General features: G+C 59.4%; 1 protein-coding gene across 1 annotated transcript in view; it reads left to right on the top strand.

The window, feature by feature from the left end:
• Positions 1–2,829: 2,829 nt before the first annotated feature.
• Positions 2,830–19,563, top strand: part of LOC116241127 (adhesion G protein-coupled receptor L1-like) — a 133,509-nt gene continuing 116,775 nt past the window's right edge. Inside the window, 3 exon segments of the mRNA XM_090128605.1 lie at positions 2,830–2,905; positions 10,519–10,732; positions 17,647–17,756. Of these exon segments, the coding sequence (XP_089984731.1) occupies positions 2,836–2,905; positions 10,519–10,732; positions 17,647–17,756 (394 nt within the window). The 5' untranslated portion in view covers positions 2,830–2,835.

Genomic DNA, 19,563 nt, shown 5'->3' with positions numbered 1-19,563 from the left:
CCCCTCAATTTAATCCATCCTGAATCCATTCCACATTCCAGTCCCCCCCCAATCCATTCCCACCTCAAATCCACCCCAGAAATTCCAGACCCCCTCCCCAATTCCATTTTCCCTTTGCATCTCATCCATTCCATCCCCATTCCGATCCAGTCCGGGTTTTACCCCCCAGTCCAATCCATTCTGAATCCATTCCACATTCCAGCCCCCCCAATCCATTCCCACCGCAAATCCACCCCAGAAATTCCAGCCCCCCCTCCCCAATTCCATTTTCCCTTTGCATCTCATCCATTCCATCCCCATTCCGATCCATTCCGGGTTTTACCCCCCTTCCCCCAACCCAATCCATTCTGAATCCATTCCACATCCCCCCTCATCTCCAGTCCGGGTTTTACCTCCCCCCTCCTCAATTTAATCCATTCTGAATCCATTCCACATTCCAGAACCCCCCAATCCATTCCCACCGCAAATCCACCCCAGAAATTCCAGCGCCCCCCTCCCCAATTCCATTTTCCCTTTGCATCTCATCCATTCCATCCCCACTCAGATCCAGTCCGGGTTTTACCCCCCTTCCCCCAATCCAATCCATTCTGAATCCATTCCACATCCCCCTCATCTCCAGTCCGGACTTTACCTCCCCCCCCCCTCAATTTAATCCATTCTGAATCCATTCCACATTCCAGTCCCCCCCCAATCCATTCCCTTCTCAAATCCACCCCAGAAATTCCAGCCCCCCCTCCCCAATTCCATTTTCCCTTTGCATCCCATCCATTCCATCCCCAGTCAGATCCACTCCAGGTTTTCCCCCCCCCACATACAGTTTAATCCATTCTGAATCCATTCCACATTTCGGACCCCCCCAATCCATTCCCACCTCAAATCCACCCCAGAAATTCCAGCCCCCCTCCCCAATTCCATTTTCCCTTTGCATCTCATCCATTCCATCCCCATTCGAATCCATTCCATGTTTTAGCCCCTCTCTTAACCAATAGCCCCCCCACCAATCGCTCTCAATCCAAATCCAGGCCAGGTTTTACTCCAAATCCAGTCCATTCTGAATCCATTCCACATTCCAGACCCCCCCCACTCCATTCCCACTTCAAATCCACCCCAGAAATTCCAGCCCCCCCTCCCCAATTCCATTTTCCCTTTGCATCTCATCCATTCCATCCCCATTCCGATCCAGTCCGGGTTTCTCCCCCCGCCCCCCCCACACCCCACACCGCCCCCTCCCCCCTTTTTGATTGACAGCCGCTTTGGCCACTGGGGGGCGCTGTTCCCGTTGTCTGCTTTGGTTGAAGGGGGGGGGGCCGAGGGAGGGGGGGGAGCTTGGAGGGGCGGGAGGGTGGGGGGGGGGGGGGGGGCGATGTGGGGGGGGTCGGGGCCGCCCGCACCGCCCCGCGCCGCGCACCGCATGGAGCTGCCCCCCCGGGCCCGGCAGCCCCCGCAGGTATGGGGGGGTTATGGGGGGGTTACGGAGAATGGGGGGGGGGGGGGGATATGTGGGTGGGGGGGGGGCTGAGAAAATTGGGGGGGGGGAAAGAAGAAAAGGGGGTGGGGGTGGAGAGGGGGTGGGGGGGGGCTGTATGGGGGAAATTGGGGGGGGGGTTGCGATGGGGGGGGTTGCGATGGGGGGGTTGCGATGGGGGGGGGTTGCGATGGGGGGGGTGCGATGGGGGGGGGTTGCGATGGGGGGGGGTTGCGATGGGGGGGGGTTGCGATGGGGGGGGGGGTGAGAGGGCGTTGTAACGCGGGGGGGTTCTGCAGGAAACAAAATTGGGGGGGGGGGTGTTGTGCAATGCGGGGAGCGCCTGGGGGGGGGGGGGGGACATGAAATGGGGGGGGGGGGAAAATGGGGGGGGGGAGAAATGGGGAAGCGGCGTGTAAAATTCGGGGGGGGGGTCGGGATGTGGGGAGGGGGGGGTGCGGTGCGGGGGGGGGGCATCGTGCGATAAGGGATGGGGAGGGGAAGGGCGGGGGTTGGGAGATGGGGGGGGGCACCGTAAAATTTTGGGGGGGGGGGGGGAAGGCTGTGAAAATGGGGGGGGGGGGCGGTGAATTGGGGGACTGCAATGAAGGGGTCATTAACGGGGTGGGGGGGGGAAGGGGGGGGGCAATGATTGGGACTCTAATCGCCCCCCCCCGCCCCCCCCCCCCTCCCATCATTTCCCCCCCCCCCCCCCCACCCGGTGTGGATGCAGACATCAGATGGGGGGGGGGGGGCGTAAAAGAAGAGGAGGGGGGGGGTAAAATGTCTGAATCCCCATCGTTATTTTTTTTTGGGGGGGGGGGGGGTTATTCTGCACCCCCCCCCCCATGGGGAAACTGAGGCACTTGGGGGGGGGGGGGCTGCGCTCCTCCCCCCCCCACCCCCCCCCCAAACCCCGGTTGGGTCCTAAAATGTCCCCCCCGCCCCCCCCCCAGCAGTGATTTTAAGGAGGGGGGGGGGGGGGGGGGCGATGCTGGGGAGTTGCCCACAATGCACCGCGGCGCCGTCTCCATGGCAACGCGCCGGATGGGAGCTGCCCGCATCCCATAATGCCCCGCTGCTGGGGAAGGGGGGGGGGTGGGAGCGGGGGGGGGGGGGATGGCAATCAGGACCCCCCCCCCACCAGCAATTATAGTAGAATTGAGGGGGGGGCTGCGAGCATGAAACCCCCCCCCCCCCCCCTAAATGACATCCCTCATTAATCCTTCGTTAATCCCTCATTAATCCGCCCCCCCCCCCCTGCAGGTCCTGGCCCGGTGAGGAGCCTGGGGGGCTTCCGGCCCCCCCCCCCCCCCCAAATTAAAGACCCCCCCTCCCCAAATTTACACCCCCCCCCCCCCCAATCCAACATGGCTCGCCCCGCCCCCGCCCTGCGCACTTTGCTGCTCACCGCCGTGCTGGTCTGCTCTGCCACGCAAGGTAGGGGTGAGTGTGCAACGAGTGTGCAAGGGGTGTGCGAGGAGTGTGCGAGGAGGGGGGGGGGGCTGGGGTGGAAAAATGGGGATGGTGGTGCGTAGGGGGGGGGGAGCGGGGGGGGTTGGGGAGGTTGGGGGGGTGTGGAAGGGGTGGGTGTGCGAGGCTGTGAGTGTGTAAGGCAGTGCGCGTGCAAGGGAACGGGCGTGCAGGGTGGGATGGGGGAGGGGGGTTGTGAAATGCGGCCCCCGGTGATGTATGGGGGGGGGGGAGGTTGGGTAGGAAGGGGGGATGTGGTGGGTGTGTAAGGCTGGGAGTGTGTAAGGCAGTGAGTGTGCAAGGGAGTGGGTGTGCAAGGCTGTGGGTGTGCAAGGGGGGCTGGGGGAGAGGAAAAGGGGAGCCACAGTGCTGTATAGGAGGGTTGGGGGGGGGAGCTGCGAAGGTGGGGGGGAGTGCAAGGGGTGGGTGTGCAAGGCTGTGAGTGTGTAAGGGAATGGGTGTGCAAAGGGGGCTGGGGGAGGGGGGTTGTGAAAAAGGGAGCCACAGTGCTGTATAGGGGTTGGGGGGGGGCTGGGAAGATGGGGGGTGTGCAAGGGGTTGGTGTGCAAGGCTGTGAGTGTGCAAGGCTGTGAGTGTGCAAGACCATGGGTGTGCAAGGGGGGCTGGGTGCAAAAGAGAGAACCAAAGTGCCAGACGTGGAGTGGGGGGGGTGCTGGGAAAGTTGGGAAGTGTGGTGGATGTGCAAGGGGCGGGTGTGCAAAGCTGTGGGTGTGTCAGGCAATGAGCGTGCAAGGGAAGAGATGTACAGTGCAATGCGTGTGCGAGAGAATTGTGCGATGCAATGCACGTGCAAGGGAACGGGTGTGCAAGGCGGTCGGTATGAAGTGCAGTGGGTTTGCAGTGCGCGTGCAAGGCGTGTGTGCGATGCAATGGGTGTGCAAGGGGGGCGGGGGGGAGGAGAGGTGCAAAAAGGGGCACACCAGTGCTGGGGGGGTGTGGTGGGTGTGCAAGGGCTGGGTGTGCAATGCAATGGTTGTGTAAAGTAACGGTTGTGCAGTGCACTGCCTGTGCGAGGCTGTGCAGGTGTGTGCAATGCGTGTGTAAGGCAGTGGGCGCGCAAGGCTGCGGGTGTGCAGCGCGATGCGTGTACAAGGGAATGGGTGTGCGGTGCGTGTGCAAGGGCAAGTGTCTGCAACGCAATGGATGTGTAAAGTAATGGTTGTGCAGTGCAATGGGTGTGCAAGGCTGTGTGTGCATGTGTAATGGGTGTGTAAGGCAATGGGCGTGCAAGGCTGTGGGTATGAAATACAGCGGGTGTGCAGTGTGTGTGAAAGGGCATCTGTGTACAATGCAGTGCGTGTGCAAGGGAATGGGTGTGCGGTGGGTGTGCAAAGCAAGTTGATGTTCAATGCTGCGGGTGTGAGTGTGCAAGGTGTGGAAGTGCAAGTGTGCGCGGGAGCAATGTGGTGGGTGTGTAAAGGAACGGGTGTGCACTGCTTGTGCAAGGTGAGTGCGGGGATGCGCGTGTGCAAGGTGATTAGCGTGCAATGCTGTGGGAGTGCAACAGGAGCGCATGTGCGGGGCAGTGGGTGTGCAAGGCACTGAGCGTGCTTGGTCGTAAGAGTGCTGCGGATGTGCAAGGCCGTGCGTGTGCAATGAGTGTGCAAAGGTCATGCATCGCTACTGGAAATTGCACGTGACGCTGATGCAGCGAGTGTGCAAACAGCACGCGAGGAGCGTGCAACGGACTTGCACGGGGTGTGCAATGCTGTGTGTGTGCAAGGGGCGTGAAACAGCTTTGTAGTGGGATGGGTGTGCGAGCGGTGTGCAAGGCTGTGGGTGTGCAATGCAGCCGGTATCCATGGGGAAAGCACTACGATGAGCGTGCAGTGGGCGTGCAATACAGCTATGGGTGTGCAAGGGGCGTGCAATGCGCCTGCAAGGCGTGTGTAACACAATGGGTTTGCGTGGGGAGACAGTCTTGCAGTAGAACGGGTGTGCAAGGAGCGTGAAAGGCAGTGGGCGTGCAAGCAGCGTGCAAAGCAACATGTGTACAATGCGACCAGAATGCGAGAGGAAAGCAATGCCATGAGCGTGCAAGGGGCGTGTGATGCACACATGGGCGTGCAAGGCGGTTCTGGGTGTGCAAGGGGTGTGCAAGGCCCGCACGGGTGTGCCAGGCAGTTCTGGGCGTGCAAGGGGCGTGCGATGCAGAGGGTTTGCGATGCCAGCGTGCGAGGGGAAAGCAAGGCAGTGAGCGTGCAAGGGGCGTGCAAGGGGCGTGCAAGGTGGGGGGAATTGGGGGCTGGGGGGCTGGGGGGGCTGGGGGCCGTTTGTGGGGTGGGGGGGGGTTGTAGGATTTGGGGGAGCGATGGGGTTGGGGGGGATCTATGGGGTGGGGTTTGGGGATCTATGGGGTGGGGGGATCTATGGGGTGGGAGGATCTATGGGGTGGGATTTGGGACTTATGGGGTGGGATTTGGGGATCTATGGGGCGGGGGGATCTATGGGGTGGGATTTGGGGACTTATGGGGTGGGGGGACTTATGGGGTGGGGTGGGGGGATCTATGGGGTGGGATTTGGGGATCTATGGGGTGGGGTTGGGGGATCTATGGGGTGGGGGGGGTCTATGGGGTGGGATTTGGCGATCTATGGGGTGGGAGGATCTATGGGGTGGGATTTGGGGACTTATGGGGTGGGAGGATCTATGGGGTGGGATTTGGGGACTTATGGGGTGGGGGGACTTATAGGGTGGGGTGGGAGGATCTATGGGGTGGGATTTGGGGATCTATGGGGTGGGGGGATCTATGGGGTGGGAGGATCTATGGGGTGGGAGGATCTATGGGGTGGGATTTGGGGACTTATGGGGTGGGAGGATCTAAGGGGTGGGATTTGGGGACTTATGGGGTGGGGTGGGGGGATCTATGGGGTGGGATTTGGGGATCTATGGGGTGGGAGGATCTATGGGGTGGGATTTGAGGATCTATGGGGTGGGGGGGGTCTATGGGGTGGGATTTGGGACTTATGGGGTGGGGTGGGAGGATGTATGGGGTGGGGGGGGTCTATGGGGTGGGATTTGGGGACTTATGGGGTGGGGTGGGGGGATCTATGGGGTGGGGGGGGTCTATGGGGTGGGATCTGGGGACTTATGGGGTGGGGGGACTTATGGGGTGGGGTGGGAGGATCTACGGGGTGTGATTTGGGGATCTATGGGGTGGGAGGATCTATGGGGTGGGATTTGGGGACTTATGGGGTGGGGTGGGGGGATCTATGGGGTGGGATTTGGGGACTTATAGGGTGGGGGGATCTATGGGGTTGGAGGATCTATGGGGTGGGATTTGGGGACTTATGGGGTGGGATTTGGGGATCTATGGGGTGGGAGGATCTATGGGGTGGGATTTGGGGACTTAGGGGGTGGGAGGATCTATGGGGTGGGATTTGGGGACATATGGGGTGGGGGGACTTATGGGGTGGGGTGGGGGGATCTATGGGGTGGGATTTGGGGATCTAGGGACGGGGGGATCTATGGGGTGGGATTTGGGGATCTATGGGGTGGGGGGGATCTATGGGGTGGGATTTGGGGACTTATGGGGTGGGGGGATCTATGGGGTGGGATTTGGGGACATATGGGGTGGGGGGACTTATAGGGTGGGGTGGGGGGATCTATGGGGTGGGATTTGGGGACATATGGGGTGGGGGGACTTATAGGGTGGGGTGGGGGGATCTATGGGGTGGGATTTGGGGACTTATGGGGTGGGGTGGGAGGACCTATGGGGTGGGGGGGTCTATGGGGTGGGATTTGGGGATCTATGGGGTGGGATTTGGGGACTTATGGGGTGGGGGGACTTATGGAGTGGGGTTGGGGGATCTATGGGGTGGGATTTGGGGATCTATGGGGCGGGGGCATCTATGGGGTGGGGGGGGTCTATAGGGTGGGATTTGGGGACTTATGGGGTGGGAGGTGGGGACACGTGAGGTGTGGGGACCATGATTTGGGGCCAGGAGGATTTATGGGATGCGAGGAGCCCAATATTGGGATTTGGGGACACATGGGGACCCCAGTATTGGGATTTGGGGTCCTTTGGGACATGAGGACCCCATTTGGGGACGTCAGACCCCGTAGGACACGAGGACCCCAATATTGGGATTTGGGGACCCTTGGAGACCCCAGTATTGGGATTTGGGGAAGTATGGGATTTGAGGTCACCATTTGGGGACATCGGAACCCATAGGACATGAGGACCCCAATATTGGGATTTGGGGACCCCTAGGGACCCCAGTATTGGGATTTGGGGACCCCTGGCATCCCCAATATTGGGATTTGGGGTCCTATGGGACGTGAGGACCCCATTTGGGGACGTCAGACCCCATAGGACACGAGGATCCCAATATTGGGACATGGGGACACATGGAGACCCCAGTATTGGGATTTGAGGACCCCATTTGGGGACATCAGACCCCATAGGACAGGAGGACCCCAATATTGGGATTTGGGGACCCTTGGAGACCCCAGTATTGGGATTTGGGGTCCTTTGGGACATGAGGACCCCATTTGGGACATCAGACCCCATAGGACACGAGGACCCCAATATTGGGATTTGGGGACCCATGGAGACCCCAGTATTGGGATTTGAGGACCCCATTTCGGGACATCAGACCCCATAGGACAGGAGGACCCCAATATTGGGATTTGGGGACCCTTGGAGACCCCAATATTGGGATTTGGGGTCCTATGGGATATGAGGACCCCATTTGGGACATCAGACCCCATAGGACACGAGGACCCCAATATTGGGATTTGGGGACCCATGGAGACCCCAGTATTGGGATTCGATGACCCATAGAACTCATAGACCCCAATGTTCTGATATGGGGACCCAAGGAGACCCCACTTTTGGGATATGGGGACCATGGAGCTCATAGACCCCAATATTGGGATTTGGGGACAATTTGGGACCCCGATATTGGGATTTGGTGAACCATGGAGCTCATAGACCCCAATACTGGGATCTGGTGACCCTTGAAGACCCCAGTATTGGGATCTGGTGACCCTTGATGACCCCAATACTGGGATCCAGTGCCCCATGGAGCTCATAGACCCCAGTATTGGGATCTGGGGACCCTTGGAGCTCATAGACCCCAGTGTTGGGATCTGGTGACCCTTGAAGACCCCAATATTGGGATCCAGTGCCCCATGGAACTTATAGACCCCAATATTGGGATCTGGTGACCCTTGATGACCCCAATATTGGGATCTGGTGACCCTTGGAGCTCATAGACCCCAGTGTTGGGATCTGGTGACCCTTGAAGACCCCAATATTGGGATTTGATGCCCCATGGAACTTATAGACCCCAATATTGGGATCTGGTGACCCTTGATGACCCCAATATTGGGATCTGGGGGCCTTTGAGGACCCTGGTATCGGGATTTGGTGCCCCATGGAGCACATAGACCCCAATACTGGGATCTGGGGACCCTTGATGACCCCAATATTGGGATTTAGTTAACCATGGAGCTCATAGACTGAAATATTGGGATCTGGTGACCCTTGAGGACCCCAGTATTGGGATCCGGTGCCCCATGGAGCTCATAGACCCAAATATTGGGATCTGGTGAGCCTTGGAGAGCCCAATATTGGGATTTGGTGACCCTTGAGGACCCTGATGTTGGGATTTGATGCCCCACGGAACTCATGGACCCCGATATTGGGATCTGGTGACCCTTGGAGACCCCAATACTGGGATCCGGTGACCCTTGGAGCCCATAGACCCCAAATATTGGGATCTGGGGACCCTTGAGGACCCCAATATTGGGATCCGGTGACCCTTGGAGCCCATAGACCCCAGTATTGGGATCTGGGGACCCTTGAGGACCCTGATATTGGGATTTGATGCCCCATGGAACTCGTAGACCCCAATACTGGGATCTGGTGACCCTTGGAGCCCATAGACCCCAGTATTGGGATTTGGTGCCCCATGGAGCTCATAGACCGAAATATTGGGATCTGGTGACCCTTGAAGACCCCAATATTGGGATCAGGTGACCCTTGGAGCCCATAGACCCCAGTATTGGGATATGGGGACCCTTGATGACCCCAATATTGGGATCCGGTGACCCTTGGAGCCCATAGACCCCAGTGTTGGGATCTGGTGAGCCTTGGAGACTCCGATATTGGGATTTGGTGACCCTTGAGGACCCTGATGTTGGGATTTGATGCCCCATGGAGCTCATAGACCCCAATACTGGGATCTGGTGACCCTTGAAGACCCCAATATTGGGATATGTCGCCCCACAGAGCACATAGACCCCAATATTGGGATCTGGTGACCCTCGAAGACCCCAATACTGGGATCTGGTGAGCCTTGGAGCCCATAGACCCAAATATTGGGATCTGGTGACCCTTGGAGACCCCAATACTGGGATCTGGTGAGCCTTGGAGCTCATAGACCCCAGTATTGGGATCTGGGGACCCTTGGAGCCCATAGACCCCAGTATTGGGATATAGGGACCCTTGAGGACCCCAATATTGGGATCTGGTGACCCTTGGAGCTCATAGACCCCAGTGTTGGGATCTGGTGAGCCTTGGAGACCCCGATATTGGGATTTGGTGACCCTTGAGGACCCTGATGTTGGGATTTGATGCCCCATGGAGCTCATAGACCCCAATACTGGGATCTGGTGACCCTTGAAGATCCCAATATTGGGATATGTCGCCCCACAGAGCTCATAGACCCCAATATTGGGATCTGGTGACCCTTGGAGACCCCGATATTGGGATTTGGTGCCCCATGGAACTCGTAGACCCCAATACTGGGATCTGGTGACCCTTGAAGACCCCAATATTGGGATATGTCACCCCACAGAGCTCATAGACCCCAATATTGGGATCTGGTGACCCTTGAAGACCCCAATACTGGGATCTGGTGAGCCTTGGAGCTCATAGACCCAAATATTGGGATCTGGTGACCCTTGGAGACCCCAATACTGGGATCTGGTGAGCCTTGGAGCTCATAGACCCCAGTATTGGGATCTGGGGACCCTTGGAGCCCATAGACCCCAGTATTGGGATATAGGGACCCTTGAGGACCCCAATATTGGGATCTGGTGACCCTTGGAGCCCATAGACCCCAGTATTGGGATATGGGGACCCTTGATGACCCCAATATTGGGATCCGGTGACCCTTGGAGCCCATAGACCCCAGTGTTGGGATCTGGTGAGCCTTGGAGACCCCAATACTGGGATCTGGTGACCCTTGAGTACCCCAATATTGGGATCTGGTGACCCTTGGAGACCCCAATATTGGGATCTGGTGACCCTTGGAGAGCCCGATATTGGGATTTGGTGACCCTTGAGGACCCTGATGTTGGGATTTGATGCCCCATGGAACTCATAGACCCCAATATTGGGATCTGGTGACCCTTGGAGACCCCAATACTGGGATATGTCACCCCACGGATCTCACGAACCCAAATCCTGGGATTTGGGGACGCTTCGAGACCCCTCTCTTGCGCTCCCATAAACCCCCAACCTCTCTCCACAGGGTGGGGGGCCGCATCCTTCCAATCAGCGGATCCCATTTTCCCAGCCCCCCCCTTTTATTCTTTCTTTCCCCTATAGGGCTGAGCCGGGCCGGGCTGCCCTTCGGGTTGGTGCGCAGGGAGCTGGCGTGCGAAGGTTACCCCATAGAGCTGCGCTGCCCCGGCAGCGACGTGGTGATGGTGGAAAACGCCAACTACGGGCGGACCGACGACAAGATCTGCGACGCCGACCCCTTCCAGATGGAGAACGTGCAGTGCTACCTGCCTGATGCCTTCAAGATCATGGCGCAGAGGTGGGGGGCTTGGGGGGGATGGGGGGGATGGGAGTCTTGGGGTCTTGGGGGTTTTGGGGGTCTTGGGGAGGATGGGGAGGATGGGGATGTGAGGTTATGGGGAGGAATGATGGAGGGCATCAGTGCTGAGTGCCTGATGGGTTCAAGATCATGGCGCAGAGGTGGGGGGCTTGGGGGGGATGGGGGGGATGGGGGTCTTGGGGGTCTTGGGGGTCTTGGGGGGATGGGGGGGTTGGGGAGGATGGGGAGGATGGGGATATGGGGGGATATGGGGAGGAATGATGGAGAGCATCAGTGCTGAGTGCCTGATGGGTTCAAGATCGTGGCGCAGAGGTGGGGGGCTTGGGGGGGCTGGGGGGGATGGGGGTCTTGGGGGTCTTGGGGGTCTTGGGGGTCTTGGGGGTCTTGGGGGGATGGGGGGGTTGGGGAGGATGGGGAGGATGGGGATATGGGGGGATATGGGGGGATGTGGGGAAAGCATCAGTGCTACCTGCCTGATGCATTCAAGATCATGGCGCAGAGGTGGGGGGCTTGGGGGGGGATGGGGGAGATGGGGGTCTTGGGGGTCTTGGGGGTCTTGCGGGGTTGGGCAGGATGGGGAGGATGGGGATGTGGGGATATGGGGAGGATGTGGGGGGATATGATGGAGGGCATCAGTGCTGAGAGCCTGATGCATTCAAGATCGTGGCGCAGGGGTGGGGAGGGGGCTGGGGGGCTCTGGGGGGGATGGGGGTCTTGGGGGTCTTGGGGGTCTTGGGGTCTTCGGGAGGATGGGGGGGTTGGGGAGGATGGGGAGGATGGGGATGTGAGGATATGGGGAGGAATGATGGAGAGCATCGGTGCTGAGTGCCTGATGTGTTCAAGATCATGGTGCAGAGGTGGGGGGCTTGGGGGGGATGGGGGTCTTGGGGTCTTGGGGGGTCTTGGGGGTCTTGGGGGTTTTGGGGGAGATGTGGAGGATGGGGAGGATGGGGATATGGGGGGATATGGGGAGGACATCAGTGCTGCCTGCCCGATGCATTCAAGATCGTGGCGCAGAGGTGGGGGGCTTGGGGGGGTGGGGGGGATGGGGGTCTTGGGGGTCTTGGGGGTCTTGGGGGGATGGGGAGTCTTGGGGAGGATGGGGATGTGGGGATATGGGGGGATATGGGGAGGAATGATGGAAAGCATCAGTGCTGAGAGCCTGATGGGTTCAAGATCATGGCGCAGAGGTGGGGGGCTTGGGGGTCTTGGGGGTCTTGGGGGTTTTGGGGGCTTGGAGAGGATGGGGAGGATGGGGATATGGGGATATGTGGGGATGTGGGGAGGACATCAGTGCTGCCTGCCCGATGCATTCAAGATCGTGGCGCAGAGGTGGGGGGCTTGGGGGGGATGGGGGGATGGCAGGGGATGGGGGTCTTGGGGTCTTGGGGAGGATGGGGGGGTTGGGGAGGATGGGGATGTGAGGATATGGGGAGGAATGATGGAGAGCATCAGTGCTGAGAGCCTGATGGGTTCAGGATCATGGTGCAGAGGTGGGGAGGGGGCTGGGGGGGATGGGGGGGATGGGGGTCTTGGGGTCTTGGGGTCTTGGGGGTTTTGGGGGTCTTGGGGAGGATGGGGAGGATGGGGATGTGGGGATATGGGGAGGAATGATGGAGAGCATCAGTGCTGAGAGCCTGATGGGTTCAGGATCATGGTGCAGGGATGGGGAGGGGGCTGGGGGGGATGGGGGGGATGGGGGTCTTGGGGGTCTTGGGGGTTTTGGGGGCATGGGGGGCTTGGGGAGGATGGGGATGTGGGGATATGGGGATATGATGGAGAGCATTGGTGCTGCTTGGCTGATGCATTCAAGATCATGGCGCAGAGGTGGGGGGCTTGGGGGGGATGGGGGGGATGGCAGGGGATGGGGGTCTTGGGGGTCTTGGGGTCTTGGGGGTTTTGGGGGTCTTGGGGGGATGGGGGGGTTGGGGAGGATGGGGAGGATGGGGATGTGGGGATATGGGGGGATATGGGGAGGAATGATGGAGAGCGTCAGTGCTAAGAGCCTGATGGGTTCAAGATCGTGGCGCAGAGGTGGGGAGGGGGCTGGGGGGCTCTGGGGGGGATGGGGGTCTTGGGGGTCTTGGGGGTTTTGGGGGTCTTGGGGGGATGGGGGGGTTGGGGAGGATGGGGAGGATGGGGATGTGAGGATATGATGGAGAGCATCGGTGCTGAGAGCCTGATGGGTTCAGGATCATGGCGCAGGGGTGGGGAGGGGGCTGGGGGGGGTGGGGGTGGGGGGTCTTGGGGGTCTTGGGGGTTTTGGGGGCATGGGGGGGTTGGGGAGGATGGGGAGGATGGGGATGTGAGGTTATGGGGAGGAATGATGGAGAGCATCAGTGCTGAGTGCCTGATGGGTTCAAGATCGTGGCGCAGAGGTGGGGGACTTGGGGGGGATGGGGGGGCTGGGGGTCTTGGGGGTCTTGGGGAGATGGGGCCGTTGGGGGTCTTGGGAGGGATGGGGAGGATGGGGAGGATGGGGATGTGAGGATATGGGGGGATATGGGGGCATATGGGGATATGGGGACGAATGATGGAGAGCATCGGTGCTGAGAGCCTGATGCATTGAAAATCGTGGCACAGAGGTGGGATATGGGGTGGTGGGGGGGTCTGGGGGGTCTTGGGGGGGATGGGGATGTGGGGATATGGGGATATGGGGGGGGTCTGGGGGGTCTTGGGGGGATGGAGAGGATGTGGAGGATGGGGGGGATGGGGATATGGGGATATGGGGGGATATGGGGGGATATGATGGAGAGCATCGGTGCTGCCTGGTTGATGGGTTCAAAGTCGTGGCGCAGAGGTGGGGGGTGGGGATGTGGGGGGGTTTGTGGGGTCTGGGGGGTCCTGGGGGGGTGGAGGATGAAGGGATATGGGGGGGAGGGGGGATGTGGGGGGGACAGGTGGACATGGGGACATAGGGGAGCACGCATCCCTGGCCCCACACCCCCGGCCCCATATCCCCACCCCTGACCCCATATCCCCATCCCTGACCCCATATTCCTGGCCCCATATGTGTTCCTACATCCCTGCCCCATATCCCGATTCCTGTCCCAATATCCCCATTCCCAACCCCATATCCCCACCCCTGTCCCCATATCCCCCCCCCTGACCCCATATCCTGATTCCTGTCCCTATATCCCCACCTCTGTCCCCATATCCCCACCTGTGACCCCATATCCTTACTCCTGTCCCCATAACCTGATTCCTGGCCCCATATCCCCACCTCTGTCCCCATATCCCCACCCCTGGCCCCATATCCTGATTCCTGTCCCCATATCTCCATCCCCATCCCCATATCCCTGGGCCCCATATCCCTACCCCTGTCCCCCTGACCCCATATCCCCACCCCCATCCCCATATCCCTGGCCCCATATGTGTTCCTACACCCCTGACCCCATATCCTGATTCCTGTCCCCATATCCCATCTCTGACCCAATATTCCCACCCCTGTCCCCATATCCCCACCCGTGACCCCATATCCTTACTCCTGTCCCCATAACCTGATTCCTGTCCCCATATCCCCACCCCTGGCCCCATATCCCAATTCCTGACCCCATATCCCCACCCCTGTCCCCATATCCTGATTCCTGTTCCCATATCCCAATTCCTGACCCCATATCCCCACCCCTGGCCCCATATCCCGATTCCTGACCCCATATCCCCACCTCCATCCCCATATCCCTGGCCCCATATGTGTTCCTACACCCCTGACCCCATATCCCCACCCCTGACCCCATATCCTGATTCCAATCCCCATATCCTGATTCCTGTCCCCATATCCCCAACCCCTGTCCCCATAACCTGATTCCTGTCCCCATATCCCCATCCCTGCCCCATATCCCCATTCCCTGCCCCATATCCCCATCCCTGCCCCATATCCCAATTCCTGACCCCATATCCCCACCCCTGACCCCATATCCCCACCCCTGGCCCCATATCCCTGGCCCCATATGTGTTCCTACACCCCTGGCCCCATATCCCCACCCCTGACCCCATATCCTGATTCCAGTCCCCATATCCTGATTCCTGGCCCCATATCCCCATTCCCTGCCCCATATCCCCACTCCTGTCCCCATAACCTGATTCCTGTCCCCATATCCCCACCCCTGTCCCCGTATCCTGATTCCTGTCCCCATATCCTGATTCCTGTCCCCATATCCCAATTCCTGACCCCATATCCCCACCCCTGACCCCATATCCTGATTCCTGTCCCCATATCATGATTCCTGTCCCCATATCCCAATTCCTGACCCCATATCCCCACCCCTGGCCCCATATCCTGATTCCTTTCCCCATATGCCCACCCCTGACCCCATAACCTGATTCCTGACCCCATATCCCCATCCCTGGCCCCATATCCCCACCCCTGTCCCCATATCCTGATTCCTGGCCCCATATCCTGATTCCTGGCCCCATATCCCCATTACCTGCCCCATATCCCCATCCCTGCCCCATATCCCAATTCCTGACCCCATATCCCCACCCCTGACCCCATATCCCCACCCCTGGCCCCATATCCCTGGCCCCATATGTGTTCCTACACCGCTGACCCCATATCCTGATTCCAGTCCCCATATCCTGTTTCCTGTCCCCATATCCCCACCCCTGGCCCCATATCCTGTTTCCTGTCCCCATATCCCCATCCCTGACCCCATATCCCCACCCCTGACCCCATATCCTGATTCCTGACCCCATATCCCCATCCCTGCCCCATATCCCCACCTCCATCCCCATATCCCTGGCCCCATATGTGTTCCTACACCCCTGACCCCATATCCCCACCCCTGACCCCATATCCTGATTCCAGTCCCCATATCCCCACCCCTGGCCCCATATCCTGATTCCTGACCCCATATCCCCATCCCTGCCCCATATCCCCACTCCTGTCCCCATAACCTGATTCCTGTCCCCATATCCCCACCCCTGACCCCATATCCCAATTCCTGACCCCATATCCCCATTCCCTGCCCCATATCCCCACCCCTGCCCCATATCCCAATCCCTGACCCCATATCCCAATTCCTGACGCCATATCCCCACCCCTGACCCCATATCCGCACCTCTGTCCCCATATCCTGATTCCTGTCCCCATATCCTGATTCTTGTCCCCATAACCCCATTCCTGACCCCATATCCCCATCCCTGCCCCATATCCTGATTCCTGTCCCCATATCCTGATTCCTGTCCCCATATCATGATTCCTGTCCCCATATGCCCACCCCTACCCCATATCCCCACCCCTGACCCCATAACCTGATTCCAGTCCCCATATCCTGTTTCCTGTCCCCATATCCTTACTCCTGTCCCCATATCCTGATTCCTGACCCCATATCCCCATTCCTGGCCCCATATCCCCACCCCTGGCCCCATATCCTGATTCCTGTCCCCATATCCCCATTCCCTGGCCCCATATCCCTGGCCCCATATGTGTTCCTACGCCCCTGACCCCATATCCCCATCCCTGACCCCATATCCTGATTCCTGACCCCATATCCCCACTCCTGTCCCCATAACCTGATTCCTGGCCCCATATCCTGATTCCTGGCCCCATATCCCCATTCCCTGACCCCATATCCCCATCCCTGCCCCATATCCCCATTCCCTGCCCCATATCCCCACCCCTGGCCCCATATCCCCATCCCTGCCCCATATCCCCACCCCTGCCCCATATCCCAATTCCTGACCCCATATCCCCACCCCTGACCCCATATCCGCACCCCTGTCCCCATATCCTGATTCCTGTCCCCATATCCTGATTCTTGTCCCCATAACCCCATTCCTGACCCCATATCCCCATCCCTGCCCCATATCCTGATTCCTGTCCCCATATCATGATTCCTGTCCCCATATGCCCACTCCTGACCCCATAACCTGATTCCAGTCCCCATATCCTGTTTCCTGTCCCCATATCCCCACCCCTGGCCCCATATCCTGATTCCTGACCCCATATCCCCACCCCTGGCCCCATATCCTGATTCCTGACCCCATATCCCCATCCCTGCCCCATATCCCCATCCCTGCCCCATATCCCCATTCCCTGCCCCATATCCCCACCCCTGGCCCCATATCTCCATCCCTGCCCCATATCCCCATTCCCTGACCCCATATCCTGATTCCTGGCCCCATATCCCCATTCCCTGACCCCATATCCCCATCCCTGCCCCATATCCCCATTCCCTGCCCCATATCCCCATCCCTGACCCCATATCCCCATCCCTGCCCCATATCCCCATCCCTGCCCCATATCCCCATTCCCTGCCCCATATCCCCATTCCCTGCCCCATATCCCCATCCCTGACCCCATATCCCCATCCCTGCCCCATATCCCCATCCCTGCCCCATATCCCCATTCCCTGCCCCATATCCCAATTCCTGACCCCATATCCCCACCCCTGACCCCATATCCCAATTCCTGACCCCATATCCCCATTCCCTGCCCCATATCCCCACCCCTGCCCCATATCCCAATCCCTGACCCCATATCCCAATTCCTGACCCCATATCCCCACCCCTGACCCCATATCCCCATTCCCTGCCCCATATCCCAATCCCTGACCCCATATCCCCACCCCTGACCCCATATCCGCACCTCTGTCCCCATATCCTGATTCTTGTCCCCATATCCTGATTCCTGGCCCCATATCCTGATTCCTGGGCCCATATCCCCATCCCTGACCCCATATCCCAATTCCTGACCCCATATCCCCATCCCTGACCCCATATCCCCACCCCTGGCCCCATATCCTGATTCCTGGCCCCATATCCTGATTCCTGGCCCCATATTGTGATTCCTGTCCCCATATCCCCATTCCCTGCCCCATATCCCAATCCCTGACCCCATATCCCTGACCCCACACCCATCCCACATCCCCCCATCTCCTCTTTCCCCACAGATGCAACAACCGAACCCAATGCGTGGTGGTCGCCGGTTCCGAGGCGTTTCCTGACCCGTGTCCCGGAACCTACAAATACCTGGAGGTTCAGTACGACTGCGTGCCCTACAGTGAGTCCCGCCCCACGGCGCCCGGCCCCACGGCGGCCCCACAGCCCCCCGCCCCATTTCTGTCCCCAAACCCCAAACCCGACCCCCCCGCCATCCCGTTATCCCCCAGCCCCACGTCCCTCGGTGTCGTCGTCGTCGTCCCCCCCCCCCCCTTCCCTCTCCCTCCGTGCCCCACAGACACACGTTGACCCCCAACTTGACCCAGCCCCATAGCGCCCAGGGCCCCATAGAGTCCCATAGAGCCCCATAGCACCTAGGGCCCTATAGAAACCTATAGAGCCCCATAGAACCTAGGGCCCTATAGAGCCCCATAGAGCCCCATAGCACCTAGGGCCCTATAGAGCCCCATAACACCCATAGCACCTAGAGCCCCATAGAGTCCCATAGCACCCAGGGCCCCATAGAACCACATAGCACCCAGCCCCATAGCACCCATAGCACCTAGTGCCCCATAGAGTCCCATAGAGCCCCATAGAGCTTCATAGAGCCCCATAGCACCCAGGGCCCTATAGAGCCCCATAGAGCCCCATAGCACCCAGGGCCCCATAGAAACCTATAGAGCCCCATAGAACCTAGGGCCCTATAGAGCCCATAAAGCCCCATAGCACCCAGGGCCCCATAGAACCCCATAGAGCCCCATAGCACCTAGGGCCCTATAGAGCCCCATAGCACCCATAGCACCTAGAGCCCCATAGAGCCCCATAGCACCTAGGGCCCTACAGAGCCCCATAGAACCCTATAGAGCCCCATAGAGCCCCATAGAGTCCCATAGAGTCCCATAGCACCTAGGGCCCCATAGAACCCCATAGCACCCAGGACCCCATAGAGCCCCATAGCACCTAGGGCCCTATAGAGTCCCATAGAGCTCTATAGCACCCAGCCCCATAGCACCCATAGCACCTAGAGCCCCATAGAGTCCCATAGAGCCCCATAGAACCTAGGGCCCTATAGAGCCCCATAGAGCCCCATAGCACCCAGGACCCCATAGAGCCCCATAGCACCCAGCCCCATAGCACCCAGGGCCCCATAGAGCCCTATAGAGTCCCATAGAGCCCCATAGAGCCCCATAGAGCCCCATAGCACCCAGGACCCCATAGAGCCCCATAGCAACCAGGGCCCCATAGAGCCCCATAGCACCCAGCCCCATAGCACCCAGGGCCCCATAGAGCCCTATAGAGTCCCATAGAGCCCCATAGAGCCCCATAGCACCCAGGGCCCCATAGAGCCCTATAGAGTCCCATAGAGCTTCATAGAGCCCCATAGCACCCAGGACCCCATAGAGCCCCATAGAGCCCCATAGAGCCCCATAGAGCCCCATAGAGTCCCATAGCACCCAGGGCCCCATAGAGCCCCATAGCACCCGGCCCCATAGCACCTAGGGCCCCATAGAGTCCCATAGAGCTTCATAGAGCCCCATAGCACCCGTAGCTCCTAGAGCCCCATAGAGCCCCATAGAGCCCCATAGAGCCCCATAGCACCCAGGGCCCTATAGAGCCCCATAGAGCTTCATAGACGCCCATAGAGCTTCATAAAACCCCATAGCACCCAGGACCCCATAGAAACCTATAGAGCCCCATAGAGCCCCATAGAGTCCCATAGAGTCCCATAGCACCCAGCCCCATAGCACCCATAGCACCTAGAGCCCCATAGAGCCCCATAGAGTCCCATAGCACCCAGGGCCCCATAGAACTCTATAGAGCCCCATAGAGCCCCATAGCACCTAGGGCCCCATAGAACCCCATAGCACCCATAGCACCTAGAGCCCCATAGAGTCCCATAGAGCCCCATAGCACCTAGGGCCCTATAG

This window comes from Phasianus colchicus, chromosome 34 (assembly GCF_987193195.1).
Source record: "Phasianus colchicus chromosome 34, bPhaCol1.hap1.1, whole genome shotgun sequence".
Lineage (NCBI taxonomy): Eukaryota > Metazoa > Chordata > Aves > Galliformes > Phasianidae > Phasianus > Phasianus colchicus.
Note: the sequence above shows the minus strand (reverse complement) of the source record. Positions and strands in the feature narration are given on the sequence as shown.